This window comes from Mastomys coucha, unplaced genomic scaffold (assembly GCF_008632895.1).
Source record: "Mastomys coucha isolate ucsf_1 unplaced genomic scaffold, UCSF_Mcou_1 pScaffold7, whole genome shotgun sequence".
In the NCBI taxonomy this organism is placed as follows: Eukaryota; Metazoa; Chordata; class Mammalia; order Rodentia; family Muridae; genus Mastomys; species Mastomys coucha.
The window spans coordinates 78,722,117-78,733,675 of NW_022196913.1; the positions used below are offsets into that span (position 1 = coordinate 78,722,117).

At 42.2% G+C, this 11,559-nt stretch overlaps 1 protein-coding gene across 1 annotated transcript in view; it reads right to left on the minus strand.

Annotated features, from left to right (window-relative positions):
* The window catches only part of Dpys (dihydropyrimidinase), an 85,855-nt gene that overhangs the window by 31,047 nt on the left and 43,249 nt on the right, over positions 1–11,559 (minus strand). The window contains exon 7 of the mRNA XM_031359225.1: positions 9,595–9,737. Within this exon, the coding sequence (XP_031215085.1) occupies positions 9,595–9,737 (143 nt within the window). The remainder of the gene's footprint in view (positions 1–9,594; positions 9,738–11,559) is intronic.

Sequence of the window (11,559 nt, forward strand, 5' to 3'; positions counted from 1 at the left end):
CACACACACACACATACACACACACACACACACAGACACACACACACACACACCATCTAAAAGCGCACATTTACTTTTAGTAGTCCAAGGCTACTAAAATCTGGTTCATTCACTCAGCAAATGATTATTGAGCTCCTGTGTTTTCCTGGCACTGTCCTGGTACCGAGGCCAAACGAAGCCATGAAAACACCAGTGTGCACTGGGTGGGAAGGTAACGGGATCTTAGGTGAACCTGGGCCTTTTACACAGCTTTTCTTGGGCCTTACGCTTTTGCATGGTTTTAATGCTGAACACAAACCCTGCTTGCTCTGGCAAAGAGAAGCACTCAGGATTGTCTGGTCCCTGAGAGTCACCTCTGACTTGCTTCACTTTCATCACGTGGAGAACAGTTCAGCCATGGGTAAGAAAGTCCTCAGAAATCATTTCTAGTTCAGTTGCAGAAGAACGCATTTAAATAAACAACGCACAATAAATGGTGGTTAATATTTTACCCCTGTGTGTTATCAGCGAAGCTAGACTTTCTTTTCATGATGAGTCCAAACTTAATAAGCAACTGTCTTCCAAAGGCCATAAAATAATCTTAGGGGTTCGTTTGAATAGCTTCACTCCAAATAATTTTTAAGGGGTATCAGCTCTTGGGAGCACCCAATTCCGATTCCATCAGGCTGTCTGAGAGCTTCTCAGTTTCCATCTTTCTTGGTGAGAACTGGAGGTGTCTGTGAAACAGGAGATGCCTTAAGTGAAGTGTCATTCTCTTACACTCTCCAGTTCCTGCCTGAATGAAGCCATTATACAATGAGCTTTGATTGACAGCTATGGCTAGCCACAGCTCCCACCCATTCCACACTGGCCCCCTGCTGGCGCGTGGGCCCTACTGTGTACCAAGTACTGTGAGCATTACTTATACGCTGAGGATTTGTGTACAGCGTCCTTACGACAGCAATATTGCAAAACAAAACGAAACAAAACGAAACAAAACAAAAATGTTGTTTTTACCCAAGTACCATTCTCAGCGCCATGATCAGCTCAGAAAAGGCAAAGTTGTTAGTCTCAAGTCTTTTTAAAGAAAAGTTTTAATAAAAAGGTTTCTTCTCCCGCCTGGGTATTACTACCCCAATGCCTGAGCAACAGACTGGATTTTGTGTGGCTTAATAACAATAAAAAGAACAGTCATACCTCAACATCACTATAATTATCATCCACCAAGGAATTGTCCTGGGATCATACACATCTGTATCAAGAACTGTGTGGAGGATGCTCCTACAGCTGAGCAGACCGATCTGCAGCTCCCAGCACCATGCTACATCATGACAACACAGCAGAGAAATCATGGTGTAACCACCCTCATTTCTATGTAGGTACCTGCGCCAAGCTCTGGGTGCTCGCTCCTCTTCTGTTACCACATGAACTGGGATAACTGAGCTTTGGGGACTGGCAGAAGAGTTCTTCCCAGAGTCTGTCAGCAATGGGCGTGAAAAGCAAATCTTTATGCTGACCAGCCTTTCAAAACAATCACAGCTTTCTCTCTCTCTCTCTCTCTGTGTGTGTGTGTGTGCATGCTTGTGTATGTATGCTTGTGTGTGCTTATGTGTATGTGCTTGTGTGTGTTGTGTGTATGCTTGTGTGTGTGTGCTTGTGCATGTACTTATGTGTGGTTTTGTGTGTGCTTGTGCATGTTTATGTGTGATGTGTGTGCACTCTCACGTGTGTGCGTATACTTCTTTGGAGGAAGAAGAGAAGAATTACAGCTCAGAAATTAGATGACACACAATGAGCCACTGCAAGGAAAATGCCAAGAAGGCTCTTTGAAGCAATCCCTGATGACATGGCTGTATGCAAACACCTTAAGCTTCACTGTTTGATTCTTGATACTTTTTACTCCCTATTGCTCCATGTCTCTTAAAGAGTCATCCTTCTCCTGCTCAATTTCATACAAAGGTTCCTTGGCAGAACCCAGGGGCACATTCATAATCCTCAAGTCATTACTCTTCACTGAATGTGAAGTTAAACTCTTTTATCTCTATCTACACTGAGAAAAGGAAGGAAATGAAGCAGGAGAGGCAGCACAATGCCTTCCAGAATCCTGTATTCAAGGTCAAAGCTTGCTGTAATTGAGTTTAAAAAAATAATAAACCCTAAGTAACTGGAAACAAAAATATGCCTCCTCTGCAGAATACAGACCAGCTAGAAGTCTTCATCAAATATTTCAATGCACACAGTAGTCAGCTGTGTGTTTGTGTGCTTGAGATGCTGTGAGATACCCTGTAGCTCATAAATACTGAAAAGGGACAGTTTCCATAGTAACTAAGTGCTCTTTAATGAATACCAAAGAACCAGAGCTCAAAGGATAACCTTAAATTGCCAGACCATTACAGTTGCTCCTGCAGACCTGCAAGTAGCTCACATTCCCCTCTCTCTGATCAGACTTTTAACAGGTTGGCCATTTTGGCTGATCTCTATTTCAATCATATGACACCTTAAAACTCTGTTTCAATATCACATGAAACCCACACTCTTGATTTCTTCTATATAAGCTAAGTACTAGAATATTCTGCCAAAAAAAAAAAAAAGCCAAACAACTAGATAAGGGATGTGTCCTTAGATCTAAAGCTTTGACCCGAGCAGTGAAGCATAGGGCACACAGTTCTGTCACAAGAGATAGATGTTGGCTCAAGGAGCTGTCAAGCTGAATGCAGGGGACTCTTCATTTGCAAAGCAGAAAAAAAGTTGATAATGTTCTCTTTGCACTAAATGCAGCCTTTTTAAAAATGTGCAATGACACAGAAGAGGTATTGCGGTTGATTCTGCAGGGACATTTTCTTCTCAGGCTTGTTATGTCTAAGTAATCTTTCACCAGGATTTCCAACCCTTCCCCTCACACACCCACTCCCAGTCCTCTCTCATGCTCCATCAGCTTGAGAGTGAGGAAATGCCTCACTCTGGAACCATGCAGCTTCTTTACAGATTTACAAAACAAGGAGAAAAGTATGGATGCCCTGCTTTTCTTTCTCCTGACCTCCTTTGGTGACATTAATGAAATCCGGTTTTAGGGCAGCATATTATGTGGCAAACACACTGTTTTCTTCATGCCGTTAAGAACCAATGGGAATAAAAAACAAGCAGAAACATCTAGGTACCATGTAGCCCCTGCTTCCTCTCTCAGGAGGCAGCCTCCTTACATAACTAGCAGATCGGGCGGCCCAGTGCGGGTTGTGGGCGCCCCCTTCAGGATATGGGGTTCGATGCACATTGCAGTCTTCTGTAATACCTAATCAAAGCAGGCTATCATTTTTGCTCAAAGCCTTTGAGGAATCTTGCAGTAAAACATCTAGTGCTTAATTATATGATAAAACTGGAATCATACATAACACTGGACTATAATTAATGTTAAAATCATCATTGTAGGATAAAGGGGAGTACTTTTTTGCAAGACAGAATATCCCCCTTCAGATAAATCCATTTCTTCCCTTGATTAAATAATTCTTTTCCACAAGGCTAACTTTGTGAACACTCAGCTCAGCCTGTGACAGGCAAAATTAAAATTGGAGGCAGTCTGATTGCCTTGTCCTCCTTTTCCCTGCATCCCTGCAGCCGGGATGCCTTCTCTCTCACACAGCCCTCAGCTGTACCTGCTTTACTCTGGACCCCTCCCTGATGCTTCGGTTTACTCTGCCTCTGCTGCAGTTTGACTCTCAGGTACGGATGCTCTACCTACTCTCATCCCATGTGACGGTACACTTCCCTCTGCCCTCATACAGGACCGCTCTGCCCTGAACCTCTCAAACAGTATTCTTAGCACATCCCTTCTGAGAGTAGACTATCTCATTTTATATTTCCTCTCCTCTCCCTGACCTGACAGTTTCCCAAAGGAAGGGCCTGTACAACCTCGACCCTCAAAACCTGTCTCCGAGGTGAAAGAGCTCAGAGTGAATTTGGGAGCTTACAAGGGAAGTTGTCTTCATGCTCCAGCTACTTCTACTCGACGAACTTTTACAACCTCAAAAGTCAAAGTCTGCTTCAAGGGAACGAAAGGAGTAGAGCAGGGCATCCTCTCACACTTAGAAAATCTCATTTTTACTGATGTGCGTCTGCATCCTTTCATTCTGTTAATATTGAAGTATCCTGTATAGTAATTAAAAACAGAGTGAGAGGATGCCCTCTTTGACTTCCTCCGACGCACAGCTGTTGCTTGAAGCCAATCTTCCCAGTGTCCCCGAGCCACTGCCAAGTCCCTCCAGCCTCCTGTGCAATGTGGAAGGCCAGTGTCTTCTACTTTGCTCAACCACATTTGCTGAAATTCTACTGTGCTGAGCTTGACCAAGCCCAAGCTCCAAAGTACCAATTCAAACCGAGGTCTAGGGCATAGCACCTCACCTCTTAAGTTTGGCTTGTGTGTAGCAACTTTCTCTCCAAAAGTGCCATGCAGAAGAAGCAGATGCTGGACTATAGCTATGCCTGGCAAAGACTGCACCAGCCAGGTACCCAGCACAGCACCAACTGTGTGGCACCACATCCATCACATTCTCTCTTCATGACTAATGGAAAGTGAGACTTTTGTATTACTTGCTCCCCAAACCTGTAGCTAGGAAGGAGAAAACCCAACAGAAAGAAGAGTACAATAAGGGACATTCTCCAAAAGACTTGAACATGACCCCTCAATATCGGCAAAGCGATTAAAAGCAAAGGTAGAGAAATTTTCACACCTCAGTCCAGCCTCGGGACACATGTTGATGAAATCTAATATGGGATCCTAGAACAGAAATGAATGCTGGGTAAGAGCTAAGTAAACTTGAATGAAGGACAGGCTCTAGCTACTCATAGTATAGCAATATAAGTTCACGGACTGTGACAGTAGTGCCATTTTGTCAGTTGATAATAGTGGGAAAGAGCTGTGGGGCCGCAGGGATTCTCTCTGCCATCATCATAACCCCTATTCCTTTTAAAAATTCACCTCAAGAATATAACAGAGTCAGAAGATAAAGGAAGACTATGGTACAGCATTGTGAACAGGTGTGCAGGACTCACTAGGATTCAGTGTGCAGAGTCAGAAGAGGTAGGAGGTGATGATGGTGAGCATTCTCCATCTCTAAGGACAGTAGAGAGCTGTGGATGATGTGTGCAGCCAGGCTAAAAATATTGTGGTGCATTAGAAATGTCCCAGCTGAGGTCATCTGCATACATTCTGGCTGGGAACAGAGAACCCAACTGAGTACCTTTCTCATAATAAGCAGGCCAAGAATAGAGAAAGCGGGTGTTGGGATCGACCTAGATACTCCTGTTTCTCCTTTTGTATGTGAGCTATGCAAAACATTCTTTCTCATTGTTTAAATGTTCATCCAATCCCTCTTCCCATGAAGCCTCCTCTCCAACAACCCCCTCTCTCTTTTCTCCATATTCTACAAATTTTGCATGTTAATGCAAAATTCTTATGGTGTATGAGAGAAAAAATTCACACAGAATTTAAAATGTCACATAAAAATTCAAAAGAGGACTAGGACCCTTCATTAGCTTGATAATATTTTTCTGCCTTCAATGGGATAACAAAAGCAGAGAAAATGGAAAAATCTGTGGGTTTCTAAGAGGATGTGGGAGTCAGCACAGTAGAATCCCTCGGTTTACCTGACTGCCTAGTCAACACAGGGGAAGGAATTGAGCATAACCCAACGTGCAAATACTCAGCGAAGCCCAACACCAGCCAAAGTAGAAAGGATAAGGTCGTGATAGCAATGTATCTTAACCTTCTCCCCCAGCACCATGGTTCCTAGCAAGCGGTTTTTAAACTCACTATATATTCAAAGACAACCTTGAATTTCTGGTTCTTCTGCCTCTACCTCCCAAATTCTGGAATTACAGGTGTGAGACATTGCACCTAGTGTATGCAGTGTTGGGGTTTGAACATGGGGCTTTCTACATAAAGCAAAGACTATCAACAGGGCTAGTTTAGCTTATAAAGCATGTTCACATATGATGCTTCATGGTAATCTTGTGGTAGACATAGTAATGATTACTTAGTTTTATAAAAGAGGAGTAGGTATACAATGACCTAATTTCCTTTATTCTTTATGTTGTGTGCATGGTACTACGGACTGAGTCCAGAACTTCAACAAGTCCAACAAGCTCTCTGCCACTAAGTTCTGCTGAGACTATGTGGCCCTTGGTAGAACTCAGGCCAGAACCTAGTGTCAGTCACTCAGGACTGTGTTGCTTTCCATTGCTTCTGGCACTGGGGTATTCATGATAAGCAGACCTGGGTTGGAAGCATGGGAGGGATCAGGAGGACTTGGTAGTGCTGACACATATTTGTCATAGTAATGAAGACTTAGTGCTCACAAGGCTGAATAGACATATTCACCAAAACCAACTTTTTTTTGTTTTTTGTTTTGTTTTGTTTTGTTTTTTTGAGACAGGGTTTCTCTGTATAGCCCTGGCTGTCCTGGAATTCACTCTGTACACCAGGCTGGCCTCAAACTCAGAAATCCACCTGCCTCTGCCTCCCAAATGCTGGAATTAAAGGCATGTGCCACCACTGCCCAGCAAAACAACTTTAAATATTTAACTTTCTTTAGTCATTATTATGTAAAGAACAGTTGTTATGTAAAAGATAGGTAAAGAACAAGTAAAAGAGAGGAACAACTGAATCAATGCCTAACAGATTATGAATAAGATGCCTATGCAGAACAGAAGCATGAGTTTGACCTTAAGTTAGTTATTCTTAGACTAAACTGGAGGAAACTTAAGTAATATATAGACCATTTAAAAAAAAATAACTACACATCTGGATCATTATGCACCATTCTGAAGCAAGTGACTAGGACAGGAGGGACAAAACAATGTTACAGAGATTAGTAACTGGAGCTTGTGAGAAAGTGATCTAAATTTGTATAGCCTCAGGCATGACTCAGGGAGACATAATCACAGCCTATAAATACGCTCCAAGCAGCAAAGTGTGGTAAATAGAGTGAGTGAATTATTCACAACCTTGCATTCCGGTCATTCCCCTTTGTCCAGTTGTCTGAGGAAGACAACGCTTTGTACCTGAGCTGGTGTGATTCCCAGAACTCAAAGCAGTCAAGGGCTCCCAACGTGGGTCCTGCTGGAGACACCGGGTGGAAGGTTAAAAAGAGGAGCCCAGCAACTCAAAATCAACTCAATGGCGTTTTTTAGAGGTGCCTTATCTCACGATGCTTTGTCTGGACATACTCTTCCTTCCTTCCTTCCTTCCTTCCTTCCTTCCTTCCTTCCTTCCTTCCTTCCTTTTTTCTTCCTTCCTTCTTTCTTCCTTCCTTTCTTCCTTCTGTCTTTCCTTCCTTCCTTCTGTCCTTCCTTTTTTCCCTGCTCCCTCACCCTTATAAGTGTTTTACACATATCATATTTGCATATATTGTATATTGTACTTTTATGGGATTTTTGTGTGTGCGAATGTGTGTGTCTCTGTGTCTGTATGTGTTTCTTGTGCTTTCCTAAAGCTCTTTTTCTTCAGTTAGTTTGCTTCTTCCTATTCCAGCTTCTTTGCTTTTATTTTATCTTTTGTTATTTTATTGCTATTATCTAGATGCCTGTTTGTAGCCTAATGAAAGAGTGAAGAAAAGGCTGTAGATTTGAGCGGGTGGAGAATGGGGGATATGGAAGGAGCTGGGTGAGATGAAATCATAATTAGAATATATAATATGGCAAAATCTACTTTTAATAAAAAAAGTGAAATGAGTTGCAAAGACTAGTAAATAAATAACTGAAGGGGAAGAAGAGGAGGAGGAAGAGCCACAGAGCCAGCTTCCTGGTGTTCTCCCTGGGGCTAGAACTAGACTGGAGAGTTTTATAGTTCAACAGAGTATTTTATTTTCTTTCCACTTTGATACAGGAAAACACAGAATAGAATTAAACTGCCCACTCCAATGGGATAGAAATAGAACATGAAAAATGAAGTATAATTCTTGCACATTTTGTTCACAGTTACAGTTTTCTCATTACTTTAGATTTAGCTTTCTTGGTCTTACCTGATGAATGCCATCTTAGATACAAAGTACTTTCTGCCCCACTGACTCGCACAGAGTGTTACTAATTATCATTGTGATGACTCAAACAGAATGCTTCACAAGTTGTGCCTTTTCACATATTCCTTCCATAGGAGAAGAATCGAGAATTTCTGGGTTTTCTAATTAAACCTTGTGATCTTCATAAACCCCAAGATATTTCAAGAGACACACCTGGTTCCAGCCTTGAAGCAATGGCGTAAGTTACTTGCATGGCACCAAGAGGACCATAGCTGTACCATAGTGGAGCCTGCAGAGTGAAACTTACAGAATCAAGAGTTTTCCAAACCACACAGATCATCTGGAGTCTGTAAAGCCAAGCAATTGTTCTCACATTGTCCTTCCTAGACTAGTAGAAAGCCTGTCTACCTTAGCTTTATCAGGCATAGATTCTTTAAATGTAACGCCCTCTCAACAAAACAACAAAGCCCTCGTGTTGTGACTGGCTGTGATCCCAGGATATCTCCTGACTTGACGTGCTCACACAGCTTTTTATTGCTTGGCATGAGTTTTAAAGCAGCAATGAGGTGATGTACCCGAGTGTTGGCCAAATGCTACCTGCCATGACCGTGGCCTGCCAATCCCACGAACTGATCCCTAGGTAGGGACAGTGAGTGTCCTGAGGAAAGTGCCAACCACAAAAAGACCATCTGGGGCCTGTTTCTAGGCTCTCAGCCATAGGAGCTTCCTTCATGTTCCAAATTCTAAATGGTCATCTTTTTCCCAGAAGGTGGCCCAAGGGCACTTCTGTATCGGTGTAACAATATCACTTCCTAGAAACTATGCACTTTTGCTAACTACAATAAAAACAAACATACTAGACCTTGAGTAAATCCCATATAGTGAAGGCAGAAGGACTGTCAAATTCCCGTATACACACAATGTGCACACAAAATGTTCAATTGCAGAATTTCCTCCCTTACCAGTATTTACCTCAAGGACATGAGCAAACAAGTACTGTTGGGGACAACACCCTACAAGAAGAATTGAGAAGAAATTCAACATCTATCAATGCTCTTTTGAATTGATGGAATTTGCCAGACCCACAACATTAACTTAGAATTATGGAAATTGAGAACAAAGGTCTTAAGCCTACTGGGAGTGGCAGGCAGAGGCTGAGCTCATCTAGAAAGTTTGGCTAACTAAAAGTGATGTCTTTTGTGCTGGAATCTTTTTATCTAAAAGCTTTTAAAAGGCTGTAATTATTTTGAGTTTCCAATTCATTTCTTTTCAAATTAAGCCTTTTCTTTTCTTCAAGGCTCTGCACTTTTCCTCCATGTGAACTCGGGCCTTTGCCAGGCGCTGGGATGGCAAACTCATATTGGTTTTCTATACATATCCATTCCCAGCAAGTTCTACACAATGTTGGCATCCTCAGTGCCAAGAAAAACAAAGAAACATTTGTCCATCCAAACCTTTATCTTCTGCACAGGCTCAGAATTCCTGAGCACAGAGAAATAAATTACCTAGCACACACGCTGGAAAAGGCCGAGGTGAGATTTCTTTGTAATTTAAACGCTTTTCTTCAAGGGTAAAAGCTAGTGACACAAGATCTCAGGCTTACCTTGTGGCTTCTGGGTCCCAGATCACAATGTCAGCATCTGAGCCTACAGCTATTCTTCCTTTTCTCGGATAAAGATTAAAGATTTTGGCTGCATTTGTGCTGGTAACTGCCACAAATCTGTTTTCATCCATTTTACCACTGTGCTGTAAAACAGTTCAGAGAAGATGCATTTGTTATGATGATCAAACACTAACGCCTCCTCTGGGGATAGAAGTGAAAGACACACATCTATTAATCCAAACGGAACTGTATCTCATTTCCTACATCAAGGAGCTATGTCTGTGCATGCGTGGTATAAAACAGTCAAAACACCATTGATGAAGGTGAGGGCATATAGAAGTCTGAAGATGGCTTTCTAAAAATCCTGTGAGATTAAAAGACCATCCTACTATTTCTTCCCCATCTGTCCCCCAAATCATCCAAGATTACTATGTATGATAGCTAAAGAATGATAAAGGCATTTCCTGTTCCCCTTTAAAGCTTTCCACAGTCATAGCAATATTTATTGTCTATTTCATGTATTGCAGAATTAACTCTGTGAGATGATCACATGGATGTTAATTAAAATACTACATAGTCAAAACAAGATAGTTATGATGCTTTTAAATTACGTGACAGTGCCTTTACAAGATAAAAGACAAACTCAAGAGGTACAATTTTATGATTTAAATTTATGTGAAGCAAAATCATGGAAAGTCTATTTTAAGAAATTTTTTATTAGATATTTTCTTTATTTACATTTCAAACATTATCCCCTTTCCTGATTTCCCATCCCCCCAATAAATCCCTATTCCCTCCCTCTCTCCCCCTGCTCACCAACCCACCCTCTCCTGCTTACGGGCCCTAGCATTCCCCTACACTGGGGCATCAAGCTTTCACAAGACCAGGGCCTCACCCATTGATGACCAACCAGGCTATCCTCTGCTGCATATGCAGCTGGAGCCATGAGTCCCACAAGGTGTACTCTTTGGTTGGTAGTTTAGTCATTGGGAGCTCTAAGGGTACTGGTTAGTTCATATTGCTGTTAGTCCTAAGGGGCTGCAAACCCTTCAGCTCCTTGAGTCCTTTCTCTAGCTCCTTTATTGAGGACCCTGTGCTCAGTCCAATGGATAGCTGAGACTCCACTTCTGTATTAGTCAGGCACTGGCAGAGCCTCTCAGGAGACAGCGATATCAGGCTCCTATCAGCCAACACTTGCCGGCATCCACAATGGTATCTAGGTTTGGTGATTGTATATGGGAAGGATCCCCAGGTGGGGCAGTCTCTGGATTGTCCTTCCTTCAGTCTCTGCTCCACACTTTGTCTCTGCAACTCCTGCCATGGGTATTTTGTATCCCCTTCTAAGAAGGATCGAAGAATCCACACTTAGGTCTTCCTTCTCCTTGAGTCTCTTGTGGTTTGTGGATTGTATCTTGGGTATTTCGAGCTTTTGGACCAGTTACCATTTACCAGTGAGTGCATACCATATGTGTTCTTTTGTGATTGGGTTACCTCACTAAGGATGACATTCTCTAGATCTATTCATTTCCTTAAGAATTTCATAAATTCATTGTTCTTAATAGCTGAGTAGTACTCCATTGTGTAAATGTACCACATTTTCTGTATCCATTCCTGTGTTGAGGGACATATGGGTTCTTTCCAGCTTCTGGCTATTATAAATAAGGCTGCTATGAACATAGTGGAGCATGTGTCCTTATTATATGTTGGAGTATCTTCTGGGTATATGCCCAGGAGTGGTATAGCTGGGTCCTTTGGTAGTACCATGTCCAATTTCTGGAGCAACTACCAAACTGATTTCCAGAGTGGTTGTACCAGCTTGCAATTCCACCAGCAATGAAGGAGTGTTCCTCTTTCTCCACAACCTCTCCAGCATCTGCTGTCACCTGAGTTTTCGGTGTTAGCCATTCTGACTGGTGTGAGGTGGAATATCAGGGTTGTTTTGATTTGCATTTCCCTGATGACTAA